Source organism: Halichoerus grypus, chromosome 13, assembly GCF_964656455.1.
Source record: "Halichoerus grypus chromosome 13, mHalGry1.hap1.1, whole genome shotgun sequence".
In the NCBI taxonomy this organism is placed as follows: domain Eukaryota; kingdom Metazoa; phylum Chordata; class Mammalia; order Carnivora; family Phocidae; genus Halichoerus; species Halichoerus grypus.
In genome coordinates this window covers 20,576,410-20,596,539 of record NC_135724.1, presented here as the reverse complement: position 1 = coordinate 20,596,539, position 20,130 = coordinate 20,576,410, and the positions used below count along the sequence as shown (strand labels likewise).

Below are 20,130 nucleotides of genomic sequence, written 5' to 3'. Positions count from 1 at the left end.
GGGAGTGGGAGAGGGAGAAGCAGGCTTCCTGACGAAGCAGGGATCCCGATGTGGGGCTCGATCCCAGCACCCTGGGATCATGACCTGAGCCAAAGGCAGACGCTCAACGACTGAGCCACCCAGGCGCCCCGCATGTATCTGTTTTAAATGTTCTATATCACCTTCCGTTAATTTCACAAAAGATCTGTTAAAAAAAAAAAAGTGTAACTTACTGACTGATGCGTCACTTACTAGATGTGGCACAGAAAGGAAGAGGCATTATACAACGTACCCGATGGAATGAACAGGTTTTTGAAGTTCCGTTAACCGCCTTACCTAATGTCTTCGTCTGTGACAATGAAAGCCTTGCAGAGGGGTTGAGAGGTGTTCAGCCAAACAGCCGGGTTCTTTTCCACCGCGGCCGAGGAAACCTGCCCTGTGATTGGTGCAGAGCTCGTGTGCAGAGCGCTGGCAACAGCGGACAGGAGGGTCTCGTCATTACTACCTGGACCAACTCCTGCAAGTAGAAACACACACCAGCTAAACTTTAGGAAATTGCAGGATGGGCTAAGCAAATCTTATGTAACCTAAAACAACTGGTATTTTTATGTTTGTTTGGGATCATATATTTAAAACTGACACAAGCCAAAGAAGTAAAGGATAATATCGGATCTACTTCATAGTTATTCTATACATAGTTACTCTATATAAAGAATTAACATTAAAAGAAATAGTAACAAGGCGCGCCTGGCTGGCGCAGTCATTTAAGCAACTGGCTCTTAGTTTCGGCTCAGGTGACGATCTCAGGGTCCTGGGATGGAGCCCCATATGGGCTCCGAGAGCCCAGCGCAGAGACCGCTTCACTCTCTTTCCCTCTGCCCCTCCCCCCCAAAGAAAAAAATAGTAACAAAATGGCTGAGCATTTTAATAAAACTTTAACACAACTTCAAAATACATTTTCCAAGGTACGAAACTTTTTTAAAGTTGGCTACATCTCCTCAAGCAAGGTCAATTATTTTAATGATCTAAATGCGTTCTAAAGTCACATTATACCCAAGTTTCCCTATTAATGGATCACCGGAGTCCCAGAATAGTTTCTCTTGTAGGTTTTAACATTAATTTCTAGCAATATCTCAATACTTTTCTTTGTTTTGGGACTTCAAAGGAAAAGCCGATGCAGGCATGCTCTACCTGCAGCTTTCACATCTTTTTCAAATACCAAACAAAAATCCAAGTTAATAGAATTAATAATGGCACACCTTGACTACTTGTAGGAGACTGGCAACATGACCACATTTAAATGCATTGCTTAAAGTCCTAAACTTACTAAACCAGTTAAAGCAATACTTCTCAAGAACGCAGAGGGATGACACAATGTTCTAACCATGAAGGAGGAGAATTTTTGAGCAATCCACACTATCAACATTTAGAAGCCGAAGTTCTAATGCTTGAGAAACAACGCTGCTCTGGAATTGGAATTAACATGTGACAGGACAGGCACCCTAGGTAACTGAGTTCTACACCCCAGACCCCACTTGCTACTGTTACTGGACCAAGGTGCACCTGTTCCCACAGCTACAGGCCACAGCAGTTTGTGCAGGGAGAGGCAAAAGAGTTGCTGGCTGTCCTTTCGCTAAGACGAAGAGTGAAAGAGCAAGTGCTCAAGCCAGACGCTGCTCTGAGTGGGGAGCTTGAGAAACTCTGCCACTCAGCTGCACCACTCAGCTGCATGTGGTTCTAAAAGCAGCACACGGGTTAATTTATATGATGAACCCAACCTAAAGCCAAAATTTTTAAACAGAAAAAAATCTGAAACATCCCTACAACACACAAGCTTTTCAGATACGTTTTCCCTGGGTTTATTAAAACACAAAAGGGACATCATCCAGCAAGGCATACGATCCCCCAAAGTAAAGACCCTGTCTTCATCATTTCTGACTCCACAGCATCTAACACAGAGCCTGGCACACAGGGTACTGCTCAACTGGATTTGGATAATACCTTGAAGACCTTTAGGTAGTTCCATGGTTTTTATAATTTGTTCTGTTACATCTGATGCACTAAGTCCTTGTAGCCTCTTCTCCCAGAAAAGCTGTAAGGCAAAACATCACTGTTAATATACATACTTGGAACAAGAAAGTAGCGCATCGATGCTGCTGAATGATGAAATTGAAATCATTTCAATAGTCTCCTAATTTCTCCATTTTTTTCCTTACAGATACTAAATGACACTCCAAATATGAATTATTTCAACACATCGTAATTCTTTCAAATGATATTAATCAAAAAATGTTTTCTTATTTTATGCAATCTACTCAATTGTTCCAGTACTACAGATTTTTATATGCCATATACTACTACACAGAATACTTAAGGTATCTCCCAAAGAATATAACTTGAATTTTCAAAGATTCATTTGGTATGAAAATTTAATGTTAAAATTTATCAGGGAAAAGAAAACAAATTATATTATGTAATATCCCTTTATCCAATATCATTAGGGAAAGAGCTTCTCCACCTGTGTGATTTTTCCACACTACTGAAGGTTAGCCCTTTGGCATACTTTTAAGGGGTAAAGAGCCAGTTTTAATGGAAATGTTTCTAAAATGTTTTGCATACTTCCTTGTTCTTTAAAAAGGGTGTCCCGTTCATGGGCGACTTTCCCCTATGGTGCAGAGCCCAGGTCACCTTAGTCACTCAGCGGCCCTACATCCCCATTCTGGGCATGAGCAGGCATACTGAAGGCTCCTCATACTCCATGGGGCCACTGGAGGAATGCAAGTGCTTAGTCAAACACTAAATGGTCCAACACAGTTCTGCTGTTTGCTCTTATATCCTTTCTGTACTTCATTTTCTCTCCTAGTTAGCTATTAACGTCTCAGTAATGTCATTCATCTGTTCCACATGTATTTACTGAGCTCCAACTAGGAGCTGCCCTGTGGACGCAGCACTAGATGAGATATACTGTGTCTTTGTCTTCAAGCCGTATCTCTTTTTTAGGCTCTCTCTTATGTACTGCAGCCCAAAAAAAACAGATAGAGGAATTCCTTAGGACTCTGTATATCTGTCTCTAATCCTGGATACCTGGGGCCTGTCACAAGTAGGTACTGAAAAAAATATTGAATGCCTGAATATGGGAGTAACAGGACTCAGAATGAAGATCTTGAGGGACACACAAACCCAAGCTGAAACCCCAGCTCTAGATGTCTAAACCTTCAATTGCCTCTTCTGTAAAATGTGACAGCAATGAGGACCACATAAGATTAATGTGGAGTCTAATAAAGCAATATATGTAAAGCACCTGTCATGGAGTAGGCACAAGGTTTACATATTTACTTTTAGCAAATTTTGACCACTCTGAGGGCTTATATTCTGACTTCTAGATATATGAAAAGTACCAGGTAATTGCCCTCCAGACAAATGCAAGATACAATAAAATCTCTTTATGGCAGAAGAGTAATATGTTGGATCTCTAATAACTCCCATGCTAGCACCAAGAGTAACCTGCAATAGAATGCTTCACTCTCTTTTGAAGACCTTTGGTATATGGTAACAACCCCTTACACCTCCCTATAAATTATGTCATCAGCAGAATATGTGGTCAACATATATGAGGACATGAATACATTAATCATCATGGGTGAAAAATAGTTAGGTGAAGGTAATAGTTGATAAATGTGATAAATGTCCCAAGAAACCCCACCTGCTATTTCCTTTTTGTGGGAAATGGTATCACCTATGCATTGATTATCACACCAAGGAAAAAAACAAGGAAAACAAATGCCAGTTAATTCCTAATGAAAAAGGAAAAAGTATCCAGAAGAATCAGTGAGTATGAGATTAGTAAGTGCCTTTATAATAAAATTATAACTTAATTTGCAAAATAAATCAACACTACCAAAAGACAAAGTATAGAAGTTATGTACAGATATTACTAGTTACTAATATTTTACATAAAATTCCAATTCTAGATATCAGAAGTTCAATTTTTTACATTCTATAATTTTTCACTCTCAATTTTTAAATTCCTATTAATTCAAAGGAAAATGATACAAAATTTAGAAAGGAAAATTTTGCAAAATAAACCTTGGACTGAGAAACGAGTGTACGGCTCTAGATTACAAGTCCTGGTGTCATCACACGCCATCTGACAACCCTCAACTAAGTCTGACGTTGAATCAGGTATGCGCCCATGACTTCTCTATAAATGAAATGCTTCTGCCATGAAAATGGAGATACATGGATTTACGTGTGTGTATGTTGAATGTGTATTTCTACCCCCACTCACGCTCCCCAGAGGAGGTGGGGGATGTGGGAAAGGCCAGAGAAGGAAGAAAAGGCTAGTCTGATCAAAGATGACGCATGGTCAGGTCACCAGCGCTCTCCATCCTTCCCACTACTCATTCAACACTGATCAGCTCACCCAATTTTCATGAGAACTGAAAGTCTTCATGAGATAAATGTCTGTTTACAAATCCATATGTTCCTACCTCACCTTCCCTACATTCATCTTCTCAGGCCCCACCTGTTTTGTTTGTTTGTTTGGGGGCCAGGGGCTTCTTTGCATTTTAAAATATTTTTTAAATTGACATAGGCATTATGCCAAGTGAAAGAAGCTGGTCTTTTACATACTGTATGATTCCATTTATGCTAGTCTTTTACATACTATATGATTCCATTTATATGATATTCTGAGGAAGAAAAAAACTATAAGGATAGTTGCCAGGGATTAGGGGTGGAGGGAGAGTCTGACTACAAAGGGTCAGCACAAGGGAATTCTTTGGGGTACTACAATTGTTCTCTGTTTTTTAATAAATACGAACTTTATCCAGCTGCTACAATTACCATTTTCTTTATTTTCCAAGCCAGTTCCTCAAGGAATGACCAATATGCACTGACTCCATCCCCCAGGCCCATATCGACTTGATTACCGCATCCCTTTCCTCATAAATTTTCACCAAATTTACCCTAGGAGGCAGTCAGCTCCTCTCACCAAATTCAATGACCTTTTCTCTTTACCTCTGATCATTTTATAACCCTGCATGCTGTGGAGAGGTACAGGGAGGGGAGAAGTCTTCCTCTGCCTAAATTTAAACTTTCCTGATCTGCTCATTTATGAATTCCATGTTTTTACTAGGTGACAAATCGTGGCCATCTGGAGTTCTTTTACATTACTTCTCCAGCCATTAAAAGTCTAAAGACAAAAAAAAAAAAAAAAAAGAAAGAAAGAAAGATAAGATGAGTTTTCCCTAAATTTGTAAGGAGTCTCCCTCTACCATAGCTATCCAGTCTCTTCCATCACAACTTCAGAAGCACTACGGCTTTCATAAATCCTAACCTACCCACTGAAAATCTGATTTCACCTGCGAAATCCAATGATATTCTCAGCGTAACCCTGCTGCCTGGTGTGAGGCCAAATAATCAATGTAACACTTTCAAGGAGCAGCAATTTAATATTTGGAGAAAAATCCCAAAATGTGCTATCACCCTCAGTTATTCTATCTCTTTCTAATCCCCACTAATTAGACCCTCCAGGTGCCTCTAATACCTTTTTGTTGACTTTTTTTGTCACCCTCCAGCACACAAGAAAATTGGATAGCTCCAATTTTGGAGCATCACATTATATTGCGAAAAATCTGAGCAACGCCTTATCCAGTTGACTAGCTGATGGAGAAGCAGAAGCTGGGATTAAAGGTCATCCAAAACCACAACAGTGTCTAAAATATCAGTGACGGGGTGGCACGGCCTTGGAGGCACCACCTTACTGGACACTGGAGTTCATCTCCACACCTTTGCTCCTCACATGGATGTAGGAAGTACCTGTATGCCATCAGCAGAAGCAAGGATGTGTGTACTTCATCTATCTCAGAGTCCCCGGGGACAAACAGGATAGTGTGTTATGAAAACTGCTTCTTTAGTGAGATGATCAATCTGTTTTCTGAAAATAAAACCAACCCAGATACAACTATAGTAGCATTTTCTTCTCTTAATTGCTATGGATTTAACTGGGACTTTGGGGGGTTTGTTCAACTTGTCTTCCAGAGGATATCCAAAGAAGAGGATGAGGAAGAAACAGGGATTGCAAAGCAACTGCTCACAACCACACATCCCTGTTTTGATGCACTGGGAACTTGGGATAGTTATGTTGATTAGTACTGTCCTCCAACACCCCAAGCTTGATAATATGTACTATGAAGGAATTTGTGCTCTTCTGGGGAAGTCAGAACAAGACGGTTTACTGGAAAAAAGTAATTAGAGGATCGATCCAAATTCAATAAATATTCTTTTAGTGCCCATTATATGTGAAGTGTTTTGCTAGGCACTGGGGATAGTTACTAGGATAACGCAATCGCTGCCCTCTTGGAGCTTACTGTTTGGTGGGAACTAGGAAAACGCTACAAGGTAGACTATGACAACCACAACAGTGAAGATACAAAATTAACTTCAATTTGGGAGAATCTGGGAAGGCTTTCAGGAAGACGCAGCTCTTGAAAAAAATGTGTAAGAATTCTACAAAGCAGCAAAGACTACTGCAAGCCAAGGAAATCGCTTAAGCAGGCAAGGAGGGGAGACAGAGAGTACTGGTTAGAATTTCTAAGTGTTCCCATGCAGAGGAATAACCACAGTGGCTTATTTTAAATGTATATCCCAAGGTCTCAGCCCTAGGGATTCTGTTCAGTAGGTCTGGGTTATGGGGCCAGATTTATTTATTTATTTTACATGTGTCTTAGGTGATTCTGATGCAGGCTCAGGGATCTCAGTTTGAGAAAGACTGGTTTGGTTTGTGTTGAAAGAATGGTAGTGCACACATAGGGCTGGTGTATACTGATCACCAAGATCTCTGAGTTTTATTCCTGATTACACCAGAAGAGTAAAAAAATATATTATTCTATTCTGTCCTTGCAGAGGACTGAAGGAAGATATTTGCCTTTCTCTTTTTCACTGCAGGAAGGCATGTGTCAAAGTATATTTAAGAGCATACCAAATTGTTTAGGCATAAATAGAGAAAGGGCTGACCCAAAGTTCTGCTGATGCCCAGTCACATTCTCTTGGTGGGAAAGAGGAGGAGGAAGAGGACAACCTACCACTTACCCACCAAGCCCTTTCCAGAGGCCTGGCACTGTGCTCAGTGCTTTATGTACAGAAATCCAGTTAATCTTTCCTACAGCATTTTGAAAAAGACATTATTAGTCCCACGTACAGTCACTTACCAAAGGTTGTGTAACTAGTCAGTGGTGCAGCTAGAATTAAAACTCAGGTCAGTGTGATTAAATGGTCCTGATCTTAACAATAACAGTTCTGCAAGAGCATTGACATGTTTGGCTCTATGTTAGATCAGAAGGTAACAGGCCTCAGACCTTTCCATTCATGAAATCAAAGGCTGACGAAAGTTCAATAAATGCCAAGAAAATTGTCAAGTTACTCTTAATCCATTTGCCTACTAAGTTAATACTGTGTAAGTCGTCAATTGTAGGCAGTTTGTGCTGATGCCTTCCTCCTCCTTGGCCAGAAATAAGAGGCCCAGGCTTGTAATGTTTAGACTAAAGCTAGCATGGAGTTTTAAGATATCAAACCATAATTTGGGGTAGCTTACATGATAAAAACCAAAGAACTGATGTAATATATATTCTCTGCAAATTAGCTTTCTTAGAATTAATTGCAAATATCGACCCCATTGAACATCAAATTTTTATTTGGTGGATGGAAATTGAAGTCTGAGACCCCCTAATCCAAGAAAATGCTTTCAGATGAGTCCCACTAACAGTAGACATTTCATGAAACAGGAGAGGGGGAGTGATTTACTGAGCATATAAAACTGAAGACTTTTGAATTTTTTCTATAAAAATACTGTTTTAGGTTAATTATATTAGTATCTATTTCTCATGAAACATTAAAAAGCATGTACATCAAATATACCAGTATTATTTTCATCCACCCTTATATTTAATTTGAAAAGCACTGATGTGTCTGTGTAGTGTTCAAAAAAAATTCACTGATGAAGAGAAATTGACCTATTTTTACTCATAACATCAACCTGACAGTCAACTGTCAAGGGTAGGAAGGGTTGGAAGGTTTAACTTCTGAGTAGCAGAGTGACTGGCAGTGGGCTTGAGTTCAAATCCTTGCTTTGTCACTTAATAATTTTATAAGTTAAACAACTTAACCGGTCTCGATGTCAGTTTCCAACTCTATGGAAAGGGACAATAAAAGCAACCTCAAAGAGTTATAGAAACTAAATGAGGAGGTTTTACATACACTTGAACATGCCCAGTACAGAACAAGTATCATTTTACTACATTTTTCAGCACACTGATCATACAATAGCATTCAATAATTAATTGATCATCTTATTAAAATTAACAAATATAAACAAATCAACAAATAATCAACTCTGAAAGGTGAGTATTCATACATGAAGACTGAGCACATGCATTTGAATCTGTCCTTCCCTCCCAGATTTTCAGCTGGGGTTTTCTTTCTTTCTTTCTTTCTTTTTAAAGATTTTATTTATGTATTTGACAGAGAGAGACACAGCAAGAGAGAGAACACAAGCAGGGGGAGTGGGAGAGGGAGAGCAGGCTTCCTGCAGAGCAGGGAGCCCGACGGGGGGCTCGATCCCAGGACCCTGGGACCATGACCTGAGCCGAAGGCAGACGCTCAACGACTGAGCCACCCAGGCACCCCTGGGATTTTCTTTCTACAAATATCTTAAAACTCCTCCTTTTCCTCTTCTCATCCAAAGCCAGACAGCCTCTCACCTAGACCAAAGTTGGTTGGGAGAACTCTGGTGAGCAGGACCGGCCACATAATTTGCAAGACCCAGGGAAATGAAAATGAAAACGTGAGGTCTCTTGTTCAAAAAGTATTAAGAATTTCACGATAGCAACAGTAAGCATTCAACTAGGCATGGGCCATTCTAAGCACGGGGCCTGTGCACCTGCATGCCCATGACATCCGCGAAGGTGGGAAACAGTGTAGGGGGAGAGGAGAAACTGGGAGGGAAAAGAGACCCCTGTGCCACACAATAGGACGTAGGAAAATGCCGTGATATAATCTCATTCTGTGAATTTCATAAAAGAGGATGACAGAAAATAGTTCTGGCTGGACCTTCCCATAACTCCCTGTTAAAATAAGGCAAGGATTTCTCATCCCTCCTGCACACTGCTCATTTGGAGGACTGTGAAAGGATCACTGCCAAGGCTCTCCACAGTTGAGTAGTATGAGTGAGGAAGGAGGGAACCCAGGGAATGAGGAAACCACAATGGGACTAACGGTGGGAAGCCCAGAGAAGGATCAGAATTTTGTTCTATTTAAAGTCCAGCGGATAACATGGGCAGCTTTTAATTAAGATTTCCTGAAACTGTAATTTTCTTGTTATTTTTACTCCATCTATTTCCATGTTGTGATGATAGTAAAGCCCTTAGAAAAACCTCAAAAGGGCTCTGAGCTTATTTCAAGAACAGAAGGTAGGAGAGAATCAGGGAACACAAACAAACTACATTTCTGTTCTGCAGTGAAGCAGGAAGAGAAAAACAAAAACAAAACAAATAAACAAAAAAACAAACTCGAACCAGGAACAATGGCTTCAAGAAGTTTCCCAATCTTGGCATCATTAACATTTTGGGTTGGATAATTCTTTGTTGTGGATATTTAACAGCATCCCTGGCCTATACCTACTATTTACCATTAGCACTACTCCAGTTGTGACAACCAAAAATGGCTCTACACATTGCCAAATTTCCCTGGGTATATGGGGGAAGACGGTACAAAATCAGGTCTGGTTGAGAACCGCTGGTTCAGAGAAAGACAAAGGGGACAGGCAGGAGGTTTACAATGCTAGGGGCCCAAATCTCATTGCTGAAACAGAAAGAAGAGCCAGCCGCTGGTAGATGCCAGGACTGCAGCCAGGTCCCTTCTCAAGTTTCAAGAGTCTCTATCCCAGGTCCTCACTCCTGGGCCTTGTAAGAACCAAGTAGCTTGGAGCTGGGTGCGTCTTCTGTCACTGCCAGGCAAGGGTGTAAGACAAAGCAAAAGTGGGAGAAATATTTCTTACCTTAAGAGCTGAAATTTAAGGCACTTCCAGATAGAAACATGGTTATAAATTAATTATTTTTTAAATAATTCAGACACGCCTAAGATTAAATGGTCTTTTATAGGCTGGTCTGGGATGCTAGAACCATTTATAATATCACTTCTACTGGAAGCCGTAGATTTCAAACAACTGAAACATGACCTTTTATATCCCAACCCGAAAGTTGGAAAGAATCTGTGTACAGATTTTAGGAGGCGCTCTGTTATTCCCAAAGCATCAGAGACCACATGCATGTGCACATCGGCCACTGACTACTGAGAAAGGCACATCTCCATTCAGAATGATTTTCAGTATTCAAGTATAGGTAGAGCAACAAAATAGAACGAAAGGTTGATCTTGAACATGTTAATTTCCATAAGATCTTAATGTGTAGCTACACGTAGGGCCCGAGCAATTCTAAACTAAAAGCCCAGAGAAAAAGCATCTCACCAAACTGAGCCACACAAAACTTAAAACTGCTTTTAGCCCTCATATATTATTTGAAAATACATCCTCCCTTACCTTTTGAAACTATAATCTCCACTAAAAAAAATAAACGGATTATATAGAAACACACTGAAATTTCAATAATGAAACTAAGTTTATCTAAAACTCCTATATATCTGAACTATTTCTCATTGTTTATTTTAAATACATACCACAAGCTGAACGTTAGCTCCTATGCCAAGAAGCTGTTAACAACAGACTGCGCTGACCAGAAAGCCAGGAACTCAAGCCTAAGGGCCCTGCACCTCTTCAAATATCCCTTCCACAATAGACCCACTCAGGACCTTTTACCCTTTCTTTACTTATCTCTTGTCTCAGAGGAGTAAGTATCCTGCTGCTTTTCTAAGATTATCTCTACCCTTGGCTCTTGGTAATATCTTCTGCCTCCTCCTGATCTTGCCCCAACAATTTGCCCAACTTCTCCTCCTACATTTTCCATCTTCCCTCTTCCTCTCCTTGGGCTTCTTTCCCTGATACACTCCAACATTGATAACCTAAAAAATGACCCTATGCACACTACTTCTCCCTCAAACAGTTCTATCTTCCTCTTTCTACTAAAAGAGAAACTTTCCCTCTTATGTCCTCACTTCCCATTTATTCTCTTCCTTCTAAACTCTACTCTACTCCTATTATTATGTTAACACTGACCTGCCCAAGGTCACAGTAATCTTGTAATTACCAAATCCAGTTCCTGATTCAAGCCCTACCTCACTGTTGAAATCGCATGCTGTCAGAAGACCTATGAAAGTCTGCCTTTTATGATGGTTCTCTGTATGCTTCTATATTTTCTATTACTATTAAGCAACAAATTAAAACCAATGGTAAAAGTCAAAGAGATAAGACTATGAGCATTTTCTTCTAACAAAAACAAATATTTAAAATGCATAAATGTGATATACCTTTTATTTTTTATTTATTTTTTAAAAGATTTTATTTATTTATTTGACAGAGAGACATAGCGAGAGAGGGAACACAAGCAGGCGGAGAGGCAGAGGGAGAAGCAGGCTTCCTGCAGAGCAGGGAGCCCAATGCGGGGCTCGATCCCAGCACTCTGGGATCATGACCTGAGCCGAAGGCAGACGCTTAACAACAGAGACACCCGGTGCCCCGTGATATACCCTTTAAAGTGTCTGTTAATAATTTGTAAAATAGAAGAACCAAAAGTCACCTTTAAAATCTCACCATTTCAAGAGTTTTACTCTGCACAGTCTTCATCTCTGTCAAGAGCATGACGTTACACACGGTGTTGGCACTCAAATGTTTTAGAGATGAGTTTGTGGCTAAGTAGAAGGACTACGGGGTAACAGAAAGACGCTGGTTTGGGAGCTGAATGTTTCCGTCCTGACTCAACTATTAAATAGACTTGCTGCCTTACTTACACAAGTCACTTAATCTCTTTGGATGTGTTTTCACCAGGAAAATAGAAATACTAATCACTGTCTTATCCATCTCAGAATGTCATCAAAACACTGATAAAAAAATGAGAAAATTCTTTGAAAATATACAATTTTTATTGAATTTCTCATTTTCTAATGTTAGAATTTCATACATTCAATGAATATTTGATTCACTTTTCTAAGGCTTTTGCTAAATCTAATCAAAGAACAAAGGGCCTTGTCACGTATTTGTAGGCTAAAGCAAAACGGAGAAAATGTGCACTTTATATTCACTGACTCATGAAAAGCTAAATATGCAAGACACTGGGTTAGGGCTATGCAGAGGAATGATGTTTCCTGCCCAGAAGGAATTCACTGTCCCGTTCATAAAGTGCTCTATTTCAAATCAACCCCATGTGATATCTGAGTTGTCTAGTTCTGGTCAGCAAAAACAACTTAACTTAAATACCATGGCCTGCAAACATCAGAGTCAAACCATTATTTTGTGAGAATGGCCCAGGAAGAAAGGGCAAGATCATGACAAGAAAATTACTATGTAAATCAAGGAAAAGCCTGACTCATGTGGCTGTGCAAACTACAGTGAGATCTCTTGTTAAGGCAAAAGATAACAATTTGGGCTAAAGAGGCTGGAAGAATGACGCAAACAGCAAAACTCAGAATTGAGGGGGATGGAGGTACAGTACCATCTGCTAGAGCTGCTTGTCTAAAGTTTGTCATGAGCACTATCTAACCTACACAGAGTGGGCGGGCAATACTTGTCAAAATGTTAGGAACAATCTTAAACCATTAAATTTGAAAATTATGAAATCTACAAATTCCTAGAAAAACATTCTCAAATTTGATATAAGAAGAAATAGAAAATATGAATACTCATCCACATACCTATCAAATAAATTGAACCTAATTTCAAGCTTTCCCATTTAAAAAAAGTGGGGGAGAAGATGCCTCACAATTAACTCTTCCAAACACATAGAGAAAAGTACCAATTTTACACAAACTCTTCCAGGGAGCATAAAAGAAGGATCACCTCCCAGCTTATTGTACAAAGCCAGCAAAACCTCCATACTAAAGATTGAGAAGAAAATTACAAGGAAAGAAAAATGCAAGTCAATCTCTTAGTGAATATAAATGTAAAAAATCCTAAACCACCTAACAGCAAATCTAAACAGCAATAACAATGATAATATATCACGACCACATTGGGCTTAATCCAAGAATTCAAGGCTTGAGTAACATTCAAAAAAGTCAAGCAGTGCAATCCACCACATAAACTAATCACTGTAATTCACTATATTAACAGAATAAAGAATAAAAACCACTTCAGCACTTAACTAGGTAGAGAAAAAGATTTGATAAAATTCAATACCCAGTCATGAAAAATATTCTTAGTAAATGAGGAATAGAAGTGAATTTCATTACCTTAATCTAAAAAAGGTATTTCCCCAAAAAAACCTATAGCAAGTATCATATTTAATGGAGAAACATTAAAATTATTCCCTGGTAATATGAATGAGAGAGGGATACCTGTTATCACTCCTATTCAAGACTGTATTGGAAGTCCTAGCTAGCAAAACAAGACAAGAAAAAAAAAGGTTGAAGGGTCAGAAGGGAAGAAATAAAACTCTCATCTGCGGGTGACAGGTTTGTTTGTTCATGTATAAAGTTGAAGAGGCTCACTGACTACTTTTAATAAGTGAATTTAGGAAGATTATTGAGTACAATCTACAAAATCAACTTATTTCTACATATTAGCAACAGACAACTAGAAAACAAGAAAAAATTTAATGTAATCACTTACAGTAGCATCAAAATACATCAAATATCTAGAAATCAATTAAAGATATATAATATCATTAGGCTGAAAACTATAATTTTAATATAATTTTATGTTTTAATGGAGAGATATATAAGATTTGTGAATTGTAAGACTTAACATTGTAAAAATGATAATTCTCCCCCAAATTGTCCTATAGATTACAATCCTAGCAGGTTTTGGAGAAGAGTGGACAAGGTGAGTCCAAAATTTATGTGGAACTGCAAACAGCCAAAACTAACCAAGATAATCTTGAACCAAGAATAACAAAGCTGGAAACGTATACTACCAGATATCAAGACTTTTTATAAAACTACAGTAATGAAGACAGTGAGGTATTAGGAAAGAAAAGACAAACAGACCAATGAAATAGACCTGAGTGTAGAAACTGATTCACATGTACAAATAGACCAAAAATAGAACTGGGAGCCCAAAAACTGACCTTCCCAAGACTTCCACCCTTTCGTATTTCATTCATGACATACATGACTGCAGAGCAATGACAAAGAACGCTCTTTTCAGCGAACGATGCTGGGCCAAACCTGATTGTGTGCAGGAGGAATGAAGTTATTTCTAATGTGCAGGTTCTCAAAAACTGTACTTCCCACTCTATTTTATGAGAAAGGTACTGGAGGATTAGCTACAATTCAGGGTGTATACTGAGCCAGAGGAAGACAGAAATCCAGGGAAGTCCAGGGCAGAAATACAGCACAGGAAGTCCCTAGAGCCACAACTACCCAGTAGGACTAGAGAACGAATCCAGCCCAAGGGGAGTAGAGGGGACTCCAGGAAAACACAAGATGCAATCCCATGGATTTCAGCATAAGAAAAATATTATCGATGGGCCTGAGGCAGAAATATTAAAGCATTAGGAAAGATTAACTATAATTATAAAGAAACCTAGCATACAATTGTTAAGGTTCACAACAACAACAACAACAACAAATTATGAAAGCCATTCTGATGATGATGATCCCTACCCATGAATATTTTCAGTCATAATAATGTAAACCCTGACTATTTAACCAAAAACATGATACAATTATGTTGGGAACATGAGAGCAGAGAGAGAGAACTATGTACTCATCTACCATTGTGAGAAGTCAAGAAATAATGTCGAAGTCGAAAACTAACAAAAAATAGCAGAATAAGTATATTATTCAGAAACATAGAGGTAATTATAAAGGAAAACAGCCAGAATTAAGAATAAATCCTTCTGGAAATGAGACTAGAAGACATAAAAAGTAGGAAACTACTCTTCTGAAACAAAATTTTTAGTATTTTTTTCTCTATATTCCTATGTTACCTAAATATTAAAATTTTGAAAAATTTCATGATCTCCCCACATGATAGCTGAAATATTTTTAGATGGACTACAAAAACACATGATGATTAGAGGTTACTATGAATGAATAACCCATGGATTCTTTAATTAAAAAAAAAATTTACATCTAACCTCTCAGCTATAACTCTTACCTCCATAAAGACTGACAAATCTTCAAACCAGTTTTCTCGCCCAGGCTCTAACCCATCATCTTTTACTACCTAGAGATCCCATGATTGCTTTAAGGGTACAAATTTTCTAATACTCATATTCATATTTTATTATTAAAAAAAACTGAGCTACCCCTCAATATTTCCATATTCTTGTCAATGGCATCATTCTCCCAGTTACCTAAATTCTGAGACTCCTTCTCACAGGCATGCCTGACAAGTCAACAAATTTTGTCAACTACTTTATGACTAGCATGAAACAGATCTTATCATTTATGCCCTAATTTCCTATAGTTTCTTCAGTGTTCTCCTAGCCTTAAGTCATTCCTCATACTACATACAATAACCAGATTAAGACCTTTGTCTAGAATGTTCTCCCCATACTTCTCTGCTGTTGAAGACCGTATATTCTCTCCTTTGCTTTTTTTTTATTGCACTTATCATACCATGATAATTATGTATTTGTCTGTCTCTCTCCCTATTACAGCAGGAGATAAGATCCATGAGATCAGGAGCTGTTGTTTTGTTCACTGCAGTATCCCCACTACTTAGGTAAGTGCACAGGTTGAAGGCTCAGTTAAAGATTTTTTAATTTAAAAAGTTCATTAATTCATAATTCAACAAACACATATTAAGCACTGACATAATGGAGATACTGTGGATAAAGCAATGAATAACTAATACAGTTAGAGCAGAAAAGGAGAAGGGAGAGATGCTAAGGAGGATCTCTAAATCCGGACTTGATAAATCAGAGGTTTTCTGAACAGGTAAAGTGATATCTAAGTTCAGACTTGAGGGAGGAATAGAAAATAGGTAATTAAATATAGGAAAGAAAACAGCATGAAATATGACCAGGGAATGCAAGGGCGGGATGTGGGCAAGGAATTGGGGGAGGGGATGAATAGCCATTCAAAACTCTGCAAAAAGTTTCATATGATTCGAGGGTAGAACAAGAAAAGAAAGTGAGGCCAAGGAGATAAGCAAAAGCCAAATTATAAAGTACTTTGGAAGTCACGTCAGGTGTTTTGACTTTGTACGTCATATTTAGCGATTTTTTTCCCTAAAATTTAACAGGAATCATTGAAAGGTTTTCAGAAGAATGGCACTATCAGATCTTCATGTCAGATGGAGCTTCTGAATGCAATATGAAGAATGAATTGAAGAGAATAAGACAAGAAGCAGAGAGATGAGATGAAATGACATTTACCTGATTTAGAGATGAAGCAAGTGAGTATTTATGGAGACAAAAGTCAATGGGACTTGCTGGCTAATTAGATGTGTGAGGTAAACAATGGGAAGAGTCTAGGATGATGCTCAGGGTTCTGGCTTAGAAGCCAGGTACACAGTGGTACTTTCACAGAGATAAAGCACATAGAAGGAAGGGCCGGTTTGATAGGATGATTGAGATTATAAGATGAATTAGAAGTGCTGGTAAGACTTCCAAGCAAACAATGTTAGTAGGTGGATTGATAGCTCAGGATAAAGACGTAAATTTGAAAATCATTAACATATAGATGATAACTGAAGCCATGAGAATGAATGAAATCATCCATGCAGGCTTTACATAGAAGAGAATGCACAGTATTCCCTGGGAAACCCATGATTTTAAAAGATGGATAGAGAAAAAGAAACCTAAGAAGGGGAATGAGAAAAAAACAAGAAAGGAAGAAAACCAAGAGTACAGTGTCAGAGATAAAAGAGTATTTCAAAAGCTAGGGGTAGTCACAGTGCCTAATGCTAAAGCAGATCAAGTAGTGCAATTTAAGGACTGAAATTTGTCCATCCAATTTAATAGGGATCATCAGCAATCTCGATGAGAGCCATAAATGGCTGAGCAGGAACAAAAGTGGTATTTCAGAGATATAAAAACTAAGAGATAAGGTAGATATTAAATACACACAATTCCAAGAAGTTTGACTGTAAAAGGAAGAGAAAGAAAACAAATCTTAAAAAGGACACAGAGTAAAATGAATACTTTTTTTAAGATAGGGGAGATTTGTGTATATTTAAAAGCTTTGGGGAAGAAGCCATTTAGAGAGAAGTCGACAGTGAAATGTAGTTAACATAACCCATTGAGTGAGATCTCTGAGAAGGTAGGAGGGAATGCATTTGGGGAGCACAGATGTTGGAATTAGCTTTAGGCCATAAGAAGATATGTTTACATTCAGTTCAGAGGGGTAATAAAAAAGCTACTCCCTTATTCAAAATCCTCTAAACATTTCTCATTTGCAAAGTTAAACACAAATGCATTAGTTTGTTCAACTACATGAGTATTCAAATAAATGCAAATTTACAATGAAATACCATTTTTATATATTGAGTTACCAACAAGAAAAAGTACTGATAATACTCAATGGCAATGAAGGTAAGCTAAAACTGGAATGCACATAACTTATACACAGACTTTTAAATTGGTGCAACCCTTTGGCAATCAATTTGCCAGTATGTATCAGAAATCATATATACTCACACTAATGGTATTTCTGGGAATCTAGTCATGAAACAATGTAAAATATAGGAAAGAACTTATACATATAAAGATACTCACTGGAGTACTCCCTATAATAGTGAAAAATTGGGAATAACACTATGGAAATGGTCAAGTAAATCATATGCTAGCATAATACACAGTTGTTGGAGCAATATAAATTAATTATAAAATCATAGCACATAAATTATATAAAACATGGATAACATGTATATAATATGGTATGTATACATCTTAAAGTATGTATATATATGTATATATATTATGATCATCAAAAGATGATCAAAGATACTATCAAAAGATGCATTAAAACACTGAAAGAATAGGGGCGCCTGGGTGGCTCAGTCAGCTGAGCATCTGCCCTCAGCTCTGGTCATGATCCCAGGGTCCTGGGATTGAGCCCTGCATCAAGCTCCCTGCTCAGTGGGGAATCTGCCTCTCCCTCTCCCTCCTCCCACTCATGCTCTCTCTCTCTCTAATAAATAAAATATTTTTTAAAAATATTGAAAGAATATTTAAAAATGCTAAAATACTATTGTAATTTGCATTATAAAAAAGGAATGATGAGAAATTTTTTCTTTTGTCTATCCCAAATTTCTTTCTTTTATAAATATAGCAAATAATAACATGTTTAAAATTGTAAAGATTGACATTTAAGGAAACCCGTTACAACATTCTCAACTCCCACTACTTCCCATGAAAACCCTGATATCCAAACAACTTATCTTCTCATTCCTTGCCCATTCCCATTATAAGAGCTTTGTTAACACTATTCTCCCTAATTGGAATGTCCTCGCCCTCCCATCTGCTTTTCTAAATCCCACTCAATCTGCAAAGTCCAGCATATGTCCTGTATCTTTTCCAAAGATTTCCCCAACCCTCCTAGCCACAGGAAAATCACCCTTCTGAACACCTATAGCACGTGTCTGTACTATTCATTTGACCCTTTGTACATCTTTCCTACATCACCCAGAATAATGCTTTTAAGTAGTACAGGACAACATGTCATCTATATCCTCTGCCCAGGTAGCCAATTTTTCTATCTAGAGAAAAGGAATATAGTATCTTCCATGGAACTCTGTGCTTTAGCTTGTCTATTTCTCAATCATAAAAACATTAATATAAGACTATACTAGAAGTAACCTTCTGAGGTTAGGAAGAAGTAAATGTTATTAGAATGTCTAGAATGAAGAGTAATTTTATGGGTTATAATAACTAAATACTGAAATATTTTACAAACTTTTAACATGCAATGTCTTTAGAGTGTGCATATTTTTAAAATTTAACTTCATCTTAAAAGTTTCTTCTAACATATTTAAAAATATTCACTCTTGGTTACCATAAGAAAGACAAGGGATATTAAGTGCTAGCAAGGATGTGGAGAAAAGGGAACCCTCGTGCACTGTTGGTAGGAATGTAAATTGGTACAGCTGCTACGGAAAACAGTGTGGGGGTTTCTCAAGAAATTAAAAATAGAACTCTCATTTGATCCAGCAATCCCACTTCTGAATACATATCCAAAGGAGATGAAATTACTGCCTTGAAGAGGTGTCTACAACATCGTGTCACAGTAATATTATTCACAATAGCCAAGACATGGAAACAACCTAAGTGTCCATCAACAGATGAATGGTTAAAGAAATATTATCAGCCATAAAAAGGAAGGAAATCCTGCCATTTATAACAACACGGATGAACCCTGAGGGCATTATGCTAAGTGAAATAAGTCAGAGGGGAAAAGTACAAATACTATATGATCTTACTTACATGTGGAATCTAAAAAAGCTGAACTCATAGAAACAAAGAGAAGATTCATGGTGGCCAGGGGTGGGGGTGGATGGAGAGGTGAGGTCAAAGGGTATAAACTTCCAGTCGTAAGATGAGTAAGTTCTGCGTACCTAATGTACAGCATAGTGAATGTAGATAACAATACTGTATTGTATACTTGAAAGTTGCTAAGAGAGATCTTAACTATTCTCACCACCACAACAAAAAATGGCAATTGTGTGAAGTGATGGCCGTGTTACCCAACCTTATTGCGGTTATCATTTTGCAACGTGTATGTGTATCAAATCATCATCACATTGTAGACCTCCAACTTACACGTTATATGTCAATTATACCTCAGTAAAGCTGGGAAAAAATCATTCTAAAAAAAAAGGCTGACTTTTTGAAGAGAGTAAAGTTTCTTATCTTTTGAGAGAAGAATTAGCAAATACAAGGAAAAAATCCAGGATCAAATAGAACATTTAAATCCATTTCGCTGATTTTTAAATATTTATTTTTTAGTTAAAAAAAAGTGAATATTCTGTAAGATATGTAATTAATATTCAAAGACTATCAAAAACACCCATAGCCTATGAGCATCCTATAATATAAT

General features: G+C 37.9%; 1 protein-coding gene across 1 annotated transcript in view; it reads right to left on the bottom strand.

Moving 5' to 3' along the window:
• The window catches only part of MBD2 (methyl-CpG binding domain protein 2), a 63,923-nt gene that overhangs the window by 8,408 nt on the left and 35,385 nt on the right, over positions 1-20,130 (bottom strand). Inside the window, exons 4-5 of the mRNA XM_036091045.2 lie at positions 1,981-2,071; positions 316-496 (exon numbers count right to left, since the gene is read on the bottom strand). Of these exons, the coding sequence (XP_035946938.2) occupies positions 316-496; positions 1,981-2,071 (272 nt within the window). The remainder of the gene's footprint in view (positions 1-315; positions 497-1,980; positions 2,072-20,130) is intronic.